The following is a 19,893-nucleotide window of genomic DNA, read 5'->3' on the forward strand; positions in this document are numbered from 1 at the left end:
AAAAATTTCAGGACATGAAGACACGTTTTGCATGATATTAACCATATGGCCTATTCTCAGTCAATTGAATTACAAACCATGGCAGTTCCTATACTTTTAAGAGACCTTATGTGGTCTTCCATTAAAATTCCACTAATGTGACATTTGTGAAAAGGTTTATATTTGGACATACTTTCTTGACCATATGTGAAGCCACAGAGAGCAAATTCATTAATTAAAAGTACTTATATATTAATTGACTGCTATCAGTTCTAAAATATTTCTCATTTCATGTGTCAGAAACTTTCTGGACTTTTAGGGTAGTCTTGTATGTGTTTCCACATTTACAAGACTCTGGCTGTTAATATTGTTAGGTTTTACGCATCAGGCAGGAAGAGGGATCTTAAAAATCATTGTTAGGCAGAAAAACATTAAGGTTACCAAAAACAAAACAAACAAAAAATTTTCTACATTTAATCTGTTAAACAATAGCAAATTTCTTGTGAATCAGTGATACTGTAATTGAACTGGAGACATTTTTATAGTAAGCTTGCTTTGGCTTTTTCACCCTCCGATTTGGAATCTGCTCACAGTACTGCCAGCTTAACCAAAAAGGATTAACTCTCATATCCAACTGAGAACACAGATAATTCTCAGTAATTGGTAAAAAATGAAGATGAATGGGGCTGAGAGATAAGGAGCAATTAGCTCATCAGCAGTTACAGCTGTGCACTCAATCCGGATCCATCTCCTGAGTCTCGGCCCCTTTTAAAGAACCTAAGCAGAATAAGCATAGGACACCCCCTCCCCGAAAAATTGCTATACCTGCCCATCATTTCTCTAGTCTTCCATTTTATTTCCTTACTATACAAAGACACCTGTCATAGCATGCTATGTAAATTACTACCTCTCTCAGGACCTATGTCTAAAGCCAATCTTCTTTTTAAACTTTTTTTTTTATAACAGAAACCAAATGACTACTGTAGACACTCTTAAATTCCCTGTCAATCGTTTCATTATAGCAGCATCATCTGTTTGAAAATATAAGCAATTCCCTCATCTAATTATAGGAAGGATTTGAGGTTCATTAACATTGCCAAGGCAGAGAATCCAATGTGCAATTGCAGAGCTCTGCTTGGTGGCCTGCGTTCTCAGTTTCCTTTTATTTGCTTTCTCAAGGTCTCCAAGACTTTTTCCTGAAATCATAAAATTAATCTTTTCCTTCCAAATAGACACATGTGTTGGAAGAAAGGAAATGACTCCAGTATAAACTATTTTGTTTCTGCAGGAATGGTTAAAATTTAAAAAAGATAAGAGGATGGTGAGCTGAAGAAAACAATTTTATCTCTTTATCTGCCTGGCTTTTTCCCCCCTCATATATATAGGGTTTTTTTTTTTTGTTTTATTGGTTGAGGAACAGAAGAAATAAGGAGTGATAAACACTCTTGAAGAACACAGCTTTATTCTCAAACTCAAGTCCTTATTTTTACTTAAAACTTCTACATTCTTGTAAGTTTGAGAAAATGAAAAATAATAATATGTTAGGAGCATGTGAAATGTGTTGAGGTTTGTGGGCATTTGTGTATCCTTGCCTATGTTCCACAATGTTGTTCAGAAAGAGAAAATACTCAAGTCTTACAAATACTTCCCTTCCTTAAAGAAATTAAAGCAGTTAGAAGGTTATGACTATGGTTTAAACAATGAGATTTTCTTGGGACATCTGTTTTGAGATTACATTTTGAATAGATATGAACTCATTTCCTACTAAGCAAGCAATCTACTATTGTTGATAGCTGTTTACCAGTTCTATGAGTCAGATATTAGCCAGTGGCAAAGGTCCCTCTTAAATCCTCCAAGTATTTTTTAAACTGTATACATAGTGTTTTCCTTAAATAAAATGTTAACAGAAGTAAAAATGCAGTCTTTTCCTGCCTCTTGGTAAATTGTAGTCCACAAAATGTTGCACTTGGGAATAATATTTAATGTATTTATATCTTTAAAGAGTTATTTCCTTTGTTGTCATTAGGGAAGGGAGTAAGATACTAGGTTTAGCAAGTATTTAAATAACACAGAAACTATTAAGAGATGCTCACTATGTCAATATTTATATACTATTTAAAAACTAGAAGTAGAATTAAGTTTCCTTTATTTAGATTAAACTGATTGTGATTAATTTAGTATCCTCAAAAGTGTGCGTAACACCAAAAAAAAAAAAAAAAAAAAAAAAAAAAAAAAAAAAAAAAAAAGGATAAACAGGTTAAAACATAGCTATAGATACTGTCAAATTGACCTTGGGTTCACTGGTTTTAAATTCTGCCTTTGCAATATCCCAGTCCCAATTTCCAAGCAGCATTTTTTAAGCTGGTTATGTAGATCAGTCCTTAAAGCAAAAAAATAGTAATTTATCTGGCCTATGTTGTGGATAGTGTTGCCACTAAAAAAAATCCAGGACATTTTTCCTTCTTATCTGCAATGTAGCTCATATCAGCCAACCTGTCACAAGATAGTACTTGATATAAACAAGAGATTGCAAAGACATCTCAGTAATCAATATCAGGATGGCTACAGTATGGAAACCCCAACCAGTGCATATCATTTGTCTCAGCATCTATTTCTATGGCCAAATGAAGCATTAATTCAAATCATAAATCCATGGTGATTTAAATCTGGGAATGAGCACCTGCCTGCTTTAATGATTTATTTCGTACATTTCAGTAAGCAGGAGATTTGTCCATATGAACTGACAGGTCACCTTCAGATGCCAAGAGCAGACTGTTTATCACCATGCAGACTAGCATCTCATCTTAGCAAGTAAATATTAAACTAAAAGAATCCAATTGATTGTGGATGAGGGGAATGGCGACATGGCCATATATTTTACTCAGTGTGCTGTTGCCTCACTCGGACTACCCTAAGGTTCTCACTTCTTCCTAAAGTGATCATTCTGTTGGAAAGATATGAGCTCAAGGTTACCATGTAAAATTGGGATATAAAATAATTATTCACCAGTGTCAAAGCTTTCTTTAACCATCTTTTTCTGGCTAATTTCTAAGGTTCATATTATGAGCTGGAAAGGGTTGTAGGTTACAAAATTATCCTGTTGTCTTACCCAGCAAATCAAACCAAACAAAGCAAAAACAAAATCTGTTTCTGGGGCTTTAAGGATTGATTTACAATTAAGGAAAAAAACACTGTTCCTACCAGGAAAAAAAAAAAAGCCTAAAATGTTTAACAGAACTTATGAGCCGGATGAGTACAGGAGGAAACAAGAGCCCTGAATTGTCTTCAAAAATATCACCGGATTTGGGCAAGACTGAGTAGTAATGATACATCATTTAAGTAGCACCTCTCTGAAGGATTTCACCACTTCAAAGAGTCGACATTTGATAGATTCCTGAGAGCAGTTTGTATTCTAAAATATAGGCCTTGGAGATTCTTGGGATTCCTTCTAGAATTCATATGCTTCAGTACCACTTCATGGTAATTGGTTCTCCTGGAGGATTCAGCACATCCTGTTAGAACTGCCTGCTTACGTACCTATCTTATCCATAGGCTGTATGCCCCAAGTCCTGGGCCTGTATTGTGATTATTTTTGTATTCCTAGAATAAGCTAATATCGAATGTCCTACAAAATCTAAAATATGTAACAGCTGACCCAAAATCTCCTCACATGCTTGCAGATTAGCAAATAATAGCTACCAGCAAGAATAGAATAGAAAAACAGGTGGAAGCAGTTGATGGTGTCAAAAAAAAAAAAAAAAAAAAAAGGAAGAAGGTGATTTCCAGGAGGACAGATTTGAAGAAATAGTAACAATAATAGCAAAAGCAATCCCCAATCTACCAACCTCACTGGTAACCAACGTGATACACAGATGTTGTAAATAAATAATGTGACAAGCATTTTAATTCTCATTATATAGATACTACTATTTATGCCATTTTTCAGATATGGAGTATTGGGATCAGAAAGTTTACATACTTTACAAAGTCACAGAGCAAGTCATTAATGAACACTTACCAAGAGGCAGGCATTGTCCTCAGAACCAGAGAATATTGTGGCCATCAAAGCTGCAATTCAGGAATTGCTTTGATCTTTGATGCAGCTCAACCCCCACCTTCATCATTGCTTTGTACTTCCCCCACTACCACATCCCTCTCAAACTCACTTTCCTTGATCTCTAGATATATATCTGGGGTGAAGGTATTCAGGAAGGATAATATTAAATTGGAAATTCTTAGAGGACAGCAGTATGTGAAAATAGGATGAAAATTACAATGATAATATCTTTTTGTCCAAATCAGCTACAGATATCTAATATAAATGACCTGAATGCCTTAGGGACTAGCAGCAACACCAATATTATGTTAACACAATCTCAAACTATTAAGACTTTCTAGGAAAATTCAAGTAAATTTCTGTTCCTGGTTCATTTTGGCATTGGATGAGGGATGTGAAAACTAAAAAGCAGTAACAACTATCAACTGCATACTTTAATGGAAAAAAAAAGTCATTTATTCCAACTAAAACACAAAAGACAAGTCAAATTGTTTCTTTTTTAAGCCATTGGGATAGCCTGTGTAACAAAATAAGTAAAGTAAGCTACAATTAGGTTAGTAGGCAAATATTGTCATATACTACCAAATACGAAAAATGTGTTGATACTTAATTGTGAACCATGTTCTCTTTATCTTATCCCTGTTGGCTTCTCCAAAGCCAACTTCTGCTCTGGAAAATTCAAACAGAGATAACATGTTTTGCTTTAAATGTTGTTAAATTGCCTATTTTAAGAATCCTTTTTCATAAAACCAACTATTAAGAATGGCCTGCATGAATAGCCTCCTTTTCTAAAATTTTGAAAACGATCCAGATTATGTTTTATAATAATAGCTATAATGTATAAGTGGCTAATTACTTGTTTTTAAAAGTATCTAACAGTGCCGCATTTTATCAGTTCAGTAAAAGGCTATTACTTTAAAATAATAGTTCTAAAAACAGAATTATAATTCTTGCATTTTACTTCAATTGTTTTAATTTTTAAATGTCTAAATATACGTGTGTAAACCATGACCTAAACAATCCTCTTCCTTCTCCATCTTCCCTCCAGGAGTACTGCAAATGTAAGCACAGATATCATCTTTAGTCCTTTGCAGCTTTAGAGCCATCTATTTTGGCTCTCTTGAATGCCTTCTCATCCTTCTAAAAACTGCAACCCAAACCTACCCTCAATTCAAGCTCACTACTGCTGGTCCTTTGCAATTTCCCTTAGGTAGTTTGCTGAAAAGATTCATTTTTCCCTTTTTACATTAAAAGCTGCCTTTTAGTATCACTGAAAGAGTATTTTGTGTTTTGTCTATATATTTTACCCTAATATTCATGTCTGTGTATGTTTCCAGATAGCTTTTGTGAAAATGATGGTTACTAAAATCTACAGTATTCCTTTATATATACTTAACTATGTCTTAATAGACTGAAAGTAGAGAACTGACAATTAAGAAATAATCTACGAAGGTACTGTATGGAAAAGAGAATTTAATTGAATGGCCACGAGTTATTAGGCTTTTCATAAATATACATTGGATACAGTATCTTGCATACATCTTATAGTACCCAAATTTCTCTTATTAATTATATTTTGAGCACGGTCTCTGCATTTTAAAGAGAAACAATACAGTGCAATAGCAGCAAAAATGTTTTACCCTACATCAACATCCAGATGCTAAGGATTTCATTAATAAAAAAATTAACCCATATTTGAAGCTGTGTTTGACAAAATGAATTACCCAAATGGATAGTTGGCACAGGTAAAACTGTTTCTTCTTATTTGCCAGTGACAGTTAGCTTTTAATCTTTCTTTCTCCATAAGGTAGGAAAGAAAAACAAAATCAAGAAAATTAAAGTTGTAGAGACACTGATAATCGTTATCTATGGAAAGAATTAATCGTCAACATAATCTGTATTCTGGGCAGCATATGAAAAGGTTACATTTATATGTTTTGCTGCCGATGGTAGTATATTTCTTACTTGATAACAAATGCATTAAAAGAATAAAAAAGTGTAAGGTTTCATTTGTACATATTTCTCTGTCACCTTAGCTACTCTGAATGTTTTAGAATTCACTTGATTAAACTTTATCTGTATTATGAACGATGTTAGCTGAATGTTTTCAGAAGCTGCAGACATAAAGTTGATCCCATAATCAAAAATAATATTGCTAATTATTCCTTTAGAATGAACAATTATCATTAGTTTTCAGAGAGGCAATCCTCTCTAACAGTGAGGTATCCTCAAACATACACTGCTTTCAAGCTAAAAGTACCAACTTTTTGAATGGGTAGCCAACAGTTTTGTTCTGGAAAAGCAAGTACTGTAATTGGGTAGCAAAGTAATCACAATAAGTTTCAGCGAACATAAAACTCACCGACACTTGAATTCATGTCCCCATTTTCAGAATCTGCTCCATGTTGGTTATTACTGGCATGATAGTTGCTCATGGCTTCTAATTTGATTTTTTTCACTTTCATTGCTTCGGCAATAGCTGCATTGGTAGCAGCAGCAGCTGCTGCAGCTGCTGCTGTCAGACCTTAAAAGAATAAATTAAAAAATGAGGTAATTCAAATTTCGATTTTTCATTTAATAGTTCCTGTACTTGATACAACAAACATAAAAACATTTGTTAGAGTATCTGATTCCTTTATGCAACACTTTGATAACATATACTCATTCCCAACTAGCCAATGAAATAACATTGATATAAGGGGGAGAGTGAGCTCTACAGTCCCAAATTAAATATTAACAGAAACACAATTCACAGGTAGAAGGCTCATAGTGGAAATGCAGCCACAGTTATCTCTAAAAGAAACCAATCTACCAATCTAAATATATCCTTTACTCTTTAAAATCCACTATAGCTGCCTACACAGAGGGAAAAATTTGAACTGCTAACTGGATCCACAAGGCCTTTGGCAAAGGAGTGTAAACCTACTTCCTCACCCAGTTTCTTCACTGCCACCCACACCCTGGCTACGTCGCACATGCCGCCATTACCCATACGTGCCCTGCCTCTTCAAGCCTGTGCTTTCACACATGCCATTCCCTTTGCCTGGAACCTTCTTGCCCCATGAAGTTCCCTTGACTTTTCAATCTCTTGCAAAAAGCTACTCATTAGGAGTCTTCCCACTCCATGGCCCCCAGCTGCCTGGATGTCTTGTCTGTTCTCCCCCTGGCCCATGTTTATACCTGTGCTGCTATTATAGGACATGCCATGTTGCACTGGAAATGTCTGTTGGGACACCCGTTCTCCTCACTACTACTCAATGGCAGAAACCACGTGTTGCCACACAGCATGGTATTCCCAGTGTTCAAGATGTTCAAAAATAAAATATAATGAAAGCTAACACTTAGTTTCTAGCTATGAAATGTAAGTGCTGATATAAGTGACATAAAAGTAGCTTAATCACTTAATAACCTTCTGTGATTGATCACTATTATCCTTACTTTACAGAGTAGAAAACCATGGCATGGGATTTAAAACAGCACACTCTGGCCTCAGAGTTGAGGCTTTTAACCATTATGCCAAAGAAATTTGTCCAGAATAGTTCATCTTTATCCATCCAGAGAACAGGAGGTAGGCACAGACATGAAATCAGAAATAGAGTTTGAGCCAGGTACAGTGGATCCCAGGACTTTGGGAGGCAGAGACAGGCAGATCACTTGAGCCCAGGAGTTTGAGACAAGCCTGGGCAACATGATGAAAACCCCTCTCTACAAAAAATACAAAAAGTAGCTGGGCATGCTGTTCTGTGCCAGTAGTCCCAGCTACTCAGGAGGCTGAGGTAGAAGGATCAATTGAGCCTGGGAGGTGGAGGCTGCAGTAAGCTGTGATCACACTTGGGTGACAGAGTGAGACTCTTTCACAAAAAATGAAAGGAAAGAAAAAAAAAGAAAAAGTCAAAAGGAAGAAGAAGAAAGACAAAAAGAATAAAAAGAAAAGAAACAGAGTTTGAGACAAGATCTTGGAAGATCAGAATATTAAGACCATGCTGTTCTTACTTTATAGATTTCTATAGAGAGATAACAAGCAGAGGTTTTTGAGCAGGGGAGTGGTTTGTCTTGCTTAAATGTGTGAACTTTTGCCAAGTCAGTTCACTTCAGGCTGACGTCTCTCATCTGCAAAATGACAGACACTGAAATGCATAAATGATCTCCCCTAAATCTAAAACCTTAAGTCTATGGGAAGATAAATATCCCCGCCCCAACCCATATTCTTTTTACTGTAGCTGCTTTAGTATTTCTGACTACAGTGCTCCAGCCGTTTGAATTTATCTGTGTGATTTATTTCCCCACCCAGCTGGTGGATTAGAGCCTGAGCACCGCTCTCCTCCTTTTTCCTCCCTACTAATCATCACTTTTAGTTACTCTAGCAAATAAGTTACTGCCCACGGAATTATAAGGAAGTATTTTTCCATGAAAATCTCTACTAGTTTTTTAGAGGTTAGAAGAAGACTTCACCTTTCCTTCAGATCAGACCAAAGAGGCCCTGACAACTTTCACCCCAATGCAACGAGATGTTCAGATTGGGTCTTTACATGAAAAACTGATAATCACGCCTTAAAAGGCACTAATCTACACTCAAAGAATCCATCTGGGTTTGATCTGAACATTCATTCCCTTTTAAGTCACAACTTGAACTGATTCTCTCATCTTCCTATGATTGAATTTTCTCCCCAATTACTCATTTCCTTCAAAGATGTTTCAGAAAATTTTCTTTCCTGTTCTCTTAAAAGTGTCTTTGTGTTTTCCAGCAAATCTTTTTTCCTCGATTTTGTTTTGTCACCAATGTGAACTTCCCATTTTTCCTTGGTTACCTGATGTTGACCCATCTCCAATTTATGACTTCAAAAGTCTTTGTCTTTGATTTGTGCTGCAGGAAAAACTTGTTCACAGTATTCAAAGAATAAAGATAAATTTACAACTCACTATTATCATATAGACCAAAATCAAATTAAGCAGCAAGAACCATGACTATGCATGACATGGCCTTGGACCAATCATCCAATCTTCTTGAATATAATTTTCTTCACCTATAAAACTATTCTAATCCCCAAGAAAAACATAAGGATAAATAAGACAAACTATGTGAAGAACGCCATCTTTAGTAAAAACTAGGCATGCTATTCATTCTAGTTTCTTAATAAGAAAAGCTTAGCCTCACTATGAGTTCTGCAGAGTATCTGTGGACTGACACAGCCCTCTCAGCTAGAAGAATCACATTTGTCCTTAGGTGACTGGATTAGCCCTTGACTTTTAAAAATATTTTTTACAATTTTATTATTTAGCTGATTTATTTATAGTACTCCTTAATTTTTCTATGACAGTTTTTCCCAGTTTTACGTTTCTCATACAACGTCCAAAAGATATATGTGTGTCACTGACACACACACACTCACACATTTTCACATGCTGTAACTTAATATAACACTTTTTAATATTCCACTTTTAACCCAGTTTTATGAAAGCAGGAGGAAAGCTATGACATATGCAACAATTGCTCATTTGAGTTTCACTAACTCACCTGGCTGTTTGATGGGTTCTCAATTTGATTTATTTAATATCTTTCAAATTCAACTAATTTTCTCCATTACCACTGCCGCTCCCCACCAGTGCAAGTTCCCATTGTTTCTTTCTTAGAGTTCTGCTCAATATAATAGCTTCCACTTCCTCCATCTCCAATCTCTTACTATCCATGTCACAGTCAGCCTAACCTTATAAAGTAAAGATTTTTTTCTTTTTCTTTTCTTTTTTTTTTTGAGACAAGAGTCTCCCTCTGTCACCCAGGCTGGAGTACAGTGGCAGGATTTCTGCTCACTGCAACTTCTGCCTCCCCGGTTCAAACTATTCTTCTGTCTCAGCCTCCCAAGTAGCTGGAATTATAGGTGCCCACCACCATGCCTCACTAATTTTTGTATTTTTTGTAGAAATAGGGTTTCACCATGTTGCTGGTCTCGAACTCCTAATCTCAGTGATCCATCAACCTTGGCCTCCCAAAGAGCTGGGATTACAGGCGTGAGCCACAGTGCCCAGCCCGAAGTGAAGATTTGATCAGACATTCAATGCTTGCTATTAGGATCCAGTCCGGTGATTCTCATGGGGGTCAGGGCCCATTGTTCTCAGTTCCCTATCTGTATAGATCCTCTGCTCTCCAGCTCCCCCATGTTCTCTGTGCTCCAGGTATATAGGCTTTCTTTCCTTTTCACTGGCGAACTATTTCATTCCTTCTTTTAAGTTAGTCTTTGCACATTCTGTTCCAACTTTCGAGAGAAGCACTCTCTGCTCTGGTCCCGGACTTGCCTATGCCTTCTTCATGTCATCCTTAAATATTATGCTCTCAGAGCAGTAGGCTCAGGTTCCTGACTCTTCACTATCTACCTAGGAAAGAGCACTCAAAATTTCAAGAATTAGCTCATGGTTTACTCTTTTAAAGAGCTGTACCTGACCTACCCCAATCTACCCCTCAAGTAAGTTAATGACCCACTTGCTTGTGTTTGCATCACCCCTGCTGTATGTGAGTTTGCCATCCCTAGCTGTGCATCAGAATCACCCATGGAGCTTTTAAACCATGCAAATAGCTCAGCCCTACCCTCTGAGATTCTGAATCATTAGATCTGGGTTGGGGCCCCTGCAACTGGATGTTTTTGGTTAATCTTATTATTCTAAAGGCCATTTTAATGAGCCATTTGAGTAGAGAAAAACAGTCTCTTAAATTCTTTATTGCTCCTTTTGGGGGGCTGGGGCCAAGGGGGGTAGGATTAGGATTATGACTTCTAATTAGGTCGTAGCACAAAAAGGGCAGAAATACTTTCTTAGTATATATATCCCAAACATCTGCCACAATGCTTGGCAAATATTGTCACTGAATGAAAAAATGCTTATCAAATTAGATTACATGGAAAGCCACAGGAAAAACAGGGTCATTATTTTAGCAATGTTAATGGAAAGTAATTTAAAACATTATCTTTATGTTACAATAAGTGTGCATGTACTAAGAGTAACAAATCTCATTAATTTAATATAAAGCATGACCCCCCCAAAGATACATCTTGCCTAGGGCCAGAGAGGATCACAAAAGATTCACTGCCCCCAACACCCTCTGCATTTATTGCACTTCCTGTTGGCCTTGAAATGGCCCTTTCAAATCCCTGATGTAATTCTCAAATTCCTTCCAATTTCCTGTCTCTAAAAACATAGCTTACAATCTATACACTAGTCTTAAATAGAGGTTCTATTGTATATGTTGTTCCCAAACAAAGTTGCCTTAAAAGAAAAAAAAAAATGGAACGATTTCACAAAATATATAGTCTTTGGTCTATACTAAATAGAGAATTTAAACTATAACATTTCTATGTAAGGAAGAATTGCACACTGATGTAAACACTGGCAACCCATAACATTTGCCACAACCTTTTCCTTTCCTTCATAAGCCTTTCTTCACTTATAGAAATTCTCCCCTTTCTTCAGATTGAGGGAAACTTTTGCTATCCTCACTCCTCTTTCATATCTCACTTTGAATTGTCTTATACTACGAATAATGACTGCTTTTATATTTTCTTTTCCTTTCCTTTTCGTTTTTGAGAGGGAGTCTTGCTCTGTCACCCAGGATGGAGTCCAGTGGTGGGATCTCAGCTCACTGCAACATCCACCTCCTGGGTTCAAGCCATTCTCCTGCCTCAGCCTCCCGAGTAGCTGGGATTATAGGTGTGCACAACCATGCCTGGCAAATTTTTTTGGTACTTTTAGTAGAGATGGGGTTTCACCATGTTGGACAGACTGGTCTTGAACTCCCCATCTCTGGTGGTCTACCTGTCTCAGCCTCCCAAAGTGCTGGGATTCCAGGCATGACCCACTGTGCCCACCCTGCTTTTACATTTTTCATTCAAGCAACCAATTTCTCCCTTAAAACTAGGCAATCAGCTGCAGTGCATGGTAAAGACAGAGGTGATGTTTCCCAGGCCCACATCCACAGAATGTTTCAGAAATGGACTGAGGAATCTACGTTTTTGCATTTCAACCAGTTGGTTCTGATGCTCACTGCCCTGACTATTCAATGACAGTACATTACACTAAAGTATGTCTGTTCCTTTTAACTCCTTATTCACTAAGCAGATCATCATCACTGTGGTTGTCAAAAGTGTGTATGCTTAAGCATCAACAGGGAGCTCATTAAAATTCAAACTCAGGTAGGACTAAAGAATCAGAGTTTTGTAACACACTGCACTAATATGATGCCAACCTTGTAAAAATCAGTCTTCTTGTGCCTTTTGCCTTCCACAGCACACACACACAGAGAAGCCAGGTAATGCAGCATTTCTAAGTGTTACTGATATAGCAGTTATACGCATTACTATTTCCAGCAACTACTTACATGTATGAATCTATTTGGCAACTGATATTTGAGCAGCTGGTGTAATTGTTTCTTATTCTTGTTTTTTTTCTTCTCTAACTGGAGGGAAGAAAATTATATGTGTGTATATATGTCATTCATTCACTTTATCTGTATGGATATAGAGAAAGAGAGATGGTATATGTGATGAACAAATGAATGAATAAATGATATCTCACTCTAAGTAATGATTACCCATCTCTTTTCATTTATTTATTTAATTTTTTGAGACAGAGTCTCACTCTGACCCCTAGGCTGGAGTGCAGTGGTGCGATCTCAGCTTACTGCTAACCTCTGCCTCCCAGGTTCAAGTGATTCCCCTGCCACAGCCTCCCGAGTAGCTAGGACTACAGATGCACACCACCACACCCAGCTAACTTTTTGTATTTTAGTAGAGAAAGAGCTTCACCATGTTGGCCAAGATGGTCTTGAACTTCTGACCTGGTAATCCGTCTGTCTCAGCCTTGGAAAGTGCTGGGATTACAGGCATGAGCCACCGTGCCTGGTCCATCTCTTTTAACTCATTAAATTTATACTCTCAAAGAACATGTATAGTGTCTCCTACACCAAGACGAAAATGTACTGAATTGAGTAGTCAAAGGAAGTCTAAATTTTATTTTAAAAGAGTCTAAATCTAATTTTATCATCAGCAATGGAGAAACTTTAATGTATATTTAAAATTCATTTTCCAGATGTTTTTAGAAGGTTGAGATCCTAGACAATGAATCCCATGAGCACAAGTTAAACTACTTTGGTTCGCTATAGGTGCTTTATAATTCCTTCATCAGTTTCCAGAAAAGGAACGAGGACTTTAAAAAACTTCTCTAATTTTAATAACAGAACAGAACAACACAAACTAAGGGGAAAAAAATCATTTTCCACTGAGTAAAATGCATTGAGAAATGTTTTCTTAAAAACAAAATGTTTTCCTTCAGTGAAAAAATAATAAGTCATAGATTATGTTCTCTCTCCTACGCCTCCAACTGGTCTTCAGGAAAAGACCTGTATATCAAACTTAGGTTAATACACTATATGCCGCCTTATGTGATGCAATGTATTTAGGTTTCTTTTTCTTTCCAATTGGATCTTGACAAACTATCACTTGTAAATTTTTAAAAATGAGTACATTTTTACACAGAACTTAGAAACATGGCTTGTCATATTACTATCTGAATTAAGATGCAAACTTATGCTCGCTTCTTCAGAGTAAATTCTAGATTTTTAAAAAATGGGCTATTGTTAAAATTTTGGTCTTTGCTAGTCAATTTCTTTTACTTTTATTCTCATTTTTTGATATTCCACTAAAGTCTTTTAAGGCTCCTGGTAAATTAATGACGAGCATAAAAGTTATTTGTAATCTAGGCTCACTCTTATATATGTATAATACAGTCGTTAGTAGGGGAAAAGTCACCCCAAAGAGCTCTGCAAACTTTGGACAAAATGCATCAAACTTATCTGGGATGGTGCAGCGAGTTATATAATGTCCCATGCTTCTAAATTTTCATCTCTAAAAGGATAGGGAACAACTCTGATCTCACAGGAGTATTGTGAAGAATTAAAGTGAAGTAACATGCAACAGCCTGGGCACATATCAAGCCCTCTCCCTCCATACATGCTCACTGATACTGTGAAGGAACACATGCTATTTATCATGTCTTTATGTTTGGTTTTACCTTTGTTCAATTACAAAAGTGCAAATATGACAAAAAGTACCTAACAGCATAGGGTGAGAATTTAGCCATTTGGCAAATGGATATCTAAAAATCATGCTTCTATCAAATCATTGGATTTGGATCTCTCTACATTGATCAGATTTATCATAAAATCACTAACTCTCCACCCATGCTATATTGATACAAAGCCTACACTAGTTTAAATTCTATATGCTAAAACCAACCCACGTATTGATCTTTTGGAAGATAAGCAGGTATTTTTTACTAATTTAGAGTATTCTTTTACTGTTTAAAGATAGTATTTTTCTTCTGCTTTCGATGTTTATTAAAAGGGCCTTTAAATTCTTCAAATGCCACTATATAATCCTGATCATGCTCTTTTAAAAAAGGAAAAGTTATCTCCATTTTATTTATTTCAAATAAGTTAGCACCCTTACTTCTAAATAGAAGATTACAACTGTAGATTATGGATATCAATAAAAAAGACATACTCCTGTCAAATTCTTTCTCTGATCTGTTTGTTTGCTCATTAACTTGAAAGGTCCAATCTTTGATCTTTAGTTTCAAAGACATCAAGATGACTTCCAAATGCTGATATATTGTCTACTTTTACAGTGCATTCCATATAAAATGCATTTCCCAAAACTTAATAGTTAAATAAAATGGGTTACATCCAAGAGATGTTAAGTATTCAAACCTTCCATGTGATAAGACTCGTTATTAGTTTGTGTTAGTTTGCTCACATTTATACAAAACCATTTTAAACATGCAGTAGACTATACCCAATGGTAGTTATTGTTAATATTCTGGAATTGATAAGTTATTTATGTCTGGCATTCTTCCTACTGATTATTCAGCGAGACAGGCGGCTTATAAATATCTCATCACTCCACCGTCACAGAAATTTCATCGACAGTGCTCATGCACAGCTATTAGCAATATGAATCTAACCATTACAAGAAGGAGGAAAATCGAACATGTGGCATTAATACGCAGTCCTGGTTCCTAACCATCTGATAGGCAGATGGTGTGAAGCGGATTCTCCAGCTGAAATGAAGGGGCACATCATTTAAAACCTTGTTTGCATTCTAACTGATATCAGTGCCATATTGATATACATGATACATCATGGCAGTATTTGAACAATCTAGTTTGTTTCAGTCATAAATGTTTACAGCCTTGTTTTTTTTAACCTTATAAGCATGTTCAGAAGAGTGTATTTTTAATTTATGAAACCTATTGTTTACTTCTGTTGAACTAGAAGATTAGTGGAAAGCAGGAATATTAAATTACTTCAACCAGAGCAATATAACCAAGACAGATGAATAAAGTGGGTTTCTATTTTCAATAAGGATGTTAGCAAAAGAATTTTAAAATTAGCTCAGGCATTTTGTGCATTAAACACACTTATTCATTTAAACCTTTCAGCTATTTTTCCCCAAGTGGCATACAGAGAAACCTAATGCTTTACATAGTCATTCATTTAAAATTCTCACTGTGTGCAATTAATCTTGTCCAACAATTCAATTCAGAAGGTAAAACATCAAAAAGCATAGTTCAATTCAACAGTCATTACTGTGAAGTAATCTTTCTGCTCCTGACAGTTCCTATAGACTCTTTGCAAAACTCTGTTGAAGGTGCATTGTAAGCTCCACATGAGTTTGAATTACAACTCAATTGAAATCACTCCAAGTCTTAGAAGAACTCTTGGCTCAATACAACAATTTGAAAACACCAGTACCTTTTTTCACCCTGCTTTCTTCCTATCCTTACTTAAATACCAGCTGTCAGAAACTGACACTAACTTTCAGTTATTTTATTTCTCAATACTTTCTAAATAAATTAAAGTTATGATTGAAACATGAATGTCTTCACTCTTGAATGATTAAATATCCAGAATGATAAGCAGATGGAACAAATAATTGTAAATCTGGTTAGACTGAAGATTTTGAGTGTGAACTTTTCTCTTAATGTTCATTAGACTGACTTTTCTTGGCCTTTGAAACACATTTGTATTCTGCAGAGAAAAAGAAAAATTGATTCTTGAGGCCATTAATGGAAACACTCCCTATGCCAGTTTTGAGTTTTTCAATTGATTGAATTAGATTTTTTAAATGTTTGTACTAACAAAATAAAAATCCCAATAATTTTGAGATATATACAGTAAGAAAGCTGTTGTTATAATATGAATGACTAACAAATCAAATAGACATCAGATTTAGTATTCTTTTTCTGGATAGCTTAAAATCTCAATTTCTGAGACTGAAGAGATTATAGAAGTGAAATCAGAAAGAAGGAACACCATAGGGGAGTCATCTGGCCACATAAATCACTGAGGAACTTCTATGAAAGCTATTGAAAACCTCCCTTTCTGATCACTAAACCAGAATCAGGCCGAAATGAAATCAGTAAAAAACTTTTAAATTACTATAATTTGGTTTTAAATCAAATGTTACCTAATTTATACAAAGTTGAACTTGGCACTATAAGGTTTTATGCATGTAATGTTTACTCTACCTTTAACATTCCTACTTTTAGATAAATCTTTCTAAACAACCACTTAGGGTGTTAAACTCACAAACTTTGGGGACTAGAAAGACTTCACTTAATATAACCCTTTTATTTTACTGATGATTAAATTTATGGGCAATGAGGTTAATCATTTCTAGAAAGTCACACCATTTAATAACCATAGAGTAATCCCAATTCTCCTCACTCCCAGTTCAGCACTGGCCACACAGACTCTATGAAGAAATATTATTTAAAAAGTACAGAGGCCGGGCACAGTGGCTCACGCCTATAATCCCAGCTCTTTGGGAGGCCAAGGCAGGTGGATCACGAGGTCAAGAGATCGAGACCATCCTGGTCAACATGGTAAAACCCTGTCTCTACTAAAAATACAAAAATTAGTTGGACATGGTGGCGCACGCCTGTAGTCCCAGCTACTCGGGAGGCTGAGGCAGGAGAACTGCTTGAACCCAGGAGGCAGAGGTTGCAGTAAGCCGAGATCACGCCATTGCACCCCAGCCTGGGTAACAAGAGCGAAACTCTGTCTCAAAAAAAGAAAAGAAAAGAAAAGAAAAATACAGAATACAGTAACTATGGAGTCTTTGAAAGAGATGACTCCCCTTTGCTCTAATAGCTTATGGATTGTATAGGAAGTCAAAGTTACAGACAGGTATGTCACAAATACACCAATATAAGTTGACTCCACTTAGAAATCTGATCTATATGTTTGTGTTTCAGTTTTATAGAATTTAGAGTATATCTGCTACAGAAACGATGGCCATTCAACTTTATGCACAAAACTTTTAACCTACACTATTGGTGAAATACAATATTTGTACCTGAATTCTATATATTACATAAGGCAAAACAAGAAAAAAAAAGAAAGGGTAAATAAATCATTCTCTCTGCATATCTTGAATATAAAATAAATTCTAACCAGAGACAAATTGAAATAGACAAGTTTGACTCTAATTTTCCTTAAAGCACCTCTCTCATTATACCTTTTTGCATTATTTAATAACCTAGGTATTAGATATCCTCATGTTGGTCTAAGCCAAATACTTCTTACTACCCACAGGACCTATCACCCCAAATTACTTAGTGAATTGACCCTAGGCAGGAAGCTCTAACTAGCATGAGAGTGACTGAAAATGTGTGATATTCTAAAAGGATGTTTTTGTTTTGTTAAGAGGCTCCTTGTTAATATACTGGTGACAGTTCAGTCAATATAACAAGTAAAAATGGGAAAAAAAAAGTCATAAATGTAATTTCCTGAAAAAGAATAATCTCTAAGTCTAAGTATAATCTCCTCAAATGTTCTACTTTTCTCAATATCATGTAAATCCTTGTCTAAATCTATTGCTACCTCAATGTCTCACTCGTTTTTTAAGTTTTCCAGAATCCAAGTACCACATGGGGTTCTGTCCATATATAATTTGTTGTTGAGGACAGAAAATGACAAAAAAAAAATCAAAAGAGGTGGCTATTTTTATATGTAAGTTTTGTTTGGGATGAGTTATCTAGTAAAATAAAAATAGCCGGAAAATATGTGAACACAAATGTCTTCTGATACAGTAATATAAATGTTTTTCAAGGGAAGACCCATGGAAGAAATTATTCATATATACATATATACACACACATAGAATAAAGAATCCACACACACCCACACACAGTATTTTTTCTAAGAGGAGGTCAAAGTGTGAGTGGGCTAGGAACAATGTTCATGCAGAGTCACTGGGTAACAATAGAACAGAGAAACCAGTGGTTGAGGCATTATATTTTTTACTTCTTTGTCATTAGGTCTTGCATTTATAACAATATCTCATTTAATCTCCATCATCAACCTACAAGGCAACATCTCATTTAATCTCCATCATCAGCCTACAAGATAAATGTTTTCCTCATTTGGTTACAAAGATGTTAATAGTGAGAGGCAAGTTGTATTGCTTTGAAAAGTAGGTTTGTGGTTGCAGTTTTAAAGATGGACTATGGAAAAAACAATCCTGGTTAATTTAGAAAAACACATAGTGCCATGTGAGAAGGAGGATTCAAATGAAACATGAGTTGTGGTCCACAGTCTCAAGTGGTTGACATCCCAGAAGGTGGCATGTTTTATAGGGAATGAAGCCCTTATCTTGGCACAATTTTCAAATTATTTAATTATTTGAGTGTAACTTAACAAGTTACTTGGGTAGTCTGATTATAGGCAGACTTTATACCTTATTGTTCAAAAAGTAAATGGTGTTTAGGTTTAAATTTATTTCATAAGGTTTGATTACTATAAGCAACCCATCTCACCTAGGAACAGAGCAAGTGTATATCAGGAAGAATTACCAATGTGTAGTGTTATTTACTTCTCTTTTTGCTGCAAAAAGTCATTCCAACAGAAAGAAATGTTTAGTTACTAACATGCCAAGATATGTGAACCTTTTGTGTATTCCGATAGGGACTTTTACTTTGTTTCAAAACATCTGTAAGTCATATCAAAGCTTCAATTTTCCTAACATCTCTTCATTTTCGACGCAATGTCTGTAGTTATACTGATCCAATGACTTCTCTTGACCTAATTTATACCGTACCATGAGATTCTATTAAAAGAAACTAAATCACTGCAGTAGATTTATTCACCTTAAATAATTTAAGCTAATTGAAAAAGAGCCAAACTAAAACACTTCTCTCAAGCATTCAACTTCTGCATGTCAATTAGTAATTTAAATAACCAGCTAATCACAACAGCTTTGTGAGAAACACGGACCTGTGCTATGCACACATCTCTCTACCTCCACTGAGCTGAAGATAGAAGTAAACATCAATTCTGATTCTACATATATACCTCTTCTGTTGTAATTAGGTAATTTCAACAAAATGTTTTCATTGATGGCTTTGAGATTCTTTTCAACTTACCCAAAAAATTTTGAAAAGAACAGAAAAATTGAAATATCTAAACATTTCACATTTAATCACTCTTTTGTCAATGAGTTATGACAGTTCAAATGTATAAGGTGACTTAACCAAAACAAAATTTAAAACACTGTTGTTATCTACAAAGATTAATACATCATAATAACCAAGGACTGAACTCCTATGGGTTGGTTTAAAAATTATAAACTCAGGCCAGTCACAGTGGCTCACACCTATAATCCCAGCACTTTGGGAGGCCGAGGCGAGCAGATCACTTGAGGTTTGGAGGTCGAGATGAGCCTGGCCAACACGGTGAAACCTGGTCTCTACTGAAAAAAATAAAAAAAATTAGCTTGGCATGGTAGCATGCGCCTGTAGTTTCACCTACTCAG

General features: G+C 35.8%; 1 protein-coding gene across 3 annotated transcripts in view; it reads right to left on the minus strand.

Moving 5' to 3' along the window:
• The window catches only part of DACH1 (dachshund family transcription factor 1), a 397,753-nt gene that overhangs the window by 148,246 nt on the left and 229,614 nt on the right, over positions 1 to 19,893 (minus strand). For all 3 annotated transcript variants that reach the window (XM_037736788.1, XM_037736787.1, XM_017523619.2), the window contains exon 3: positions 6,399 to 6,560. In XM_037736788.1, coding sequence (XP_037592716.1) covers positions 6,399 to 6,560 — 162 coding nt within the window. The remainder of the gene's footprint in view (positions 1 to 6,398; positions 6,561 to 19,893) is intronic.

Source organism: Cebus imitator, unplaced genomic scaffold, assembly GCF_001604975.1.
Source record: "Cebus imitator isolate Cc_AM_T3 unplaced genomic scaffold, Cebus_imitator-1.0 Scaffold29, whole genome shotgun sequence".
NCBI classification, from domain to species: Eukaryota; Metazoa; Chordata; class Mammalia; order Primates; family Cebidae; genus Cebus; species Cebus imitator.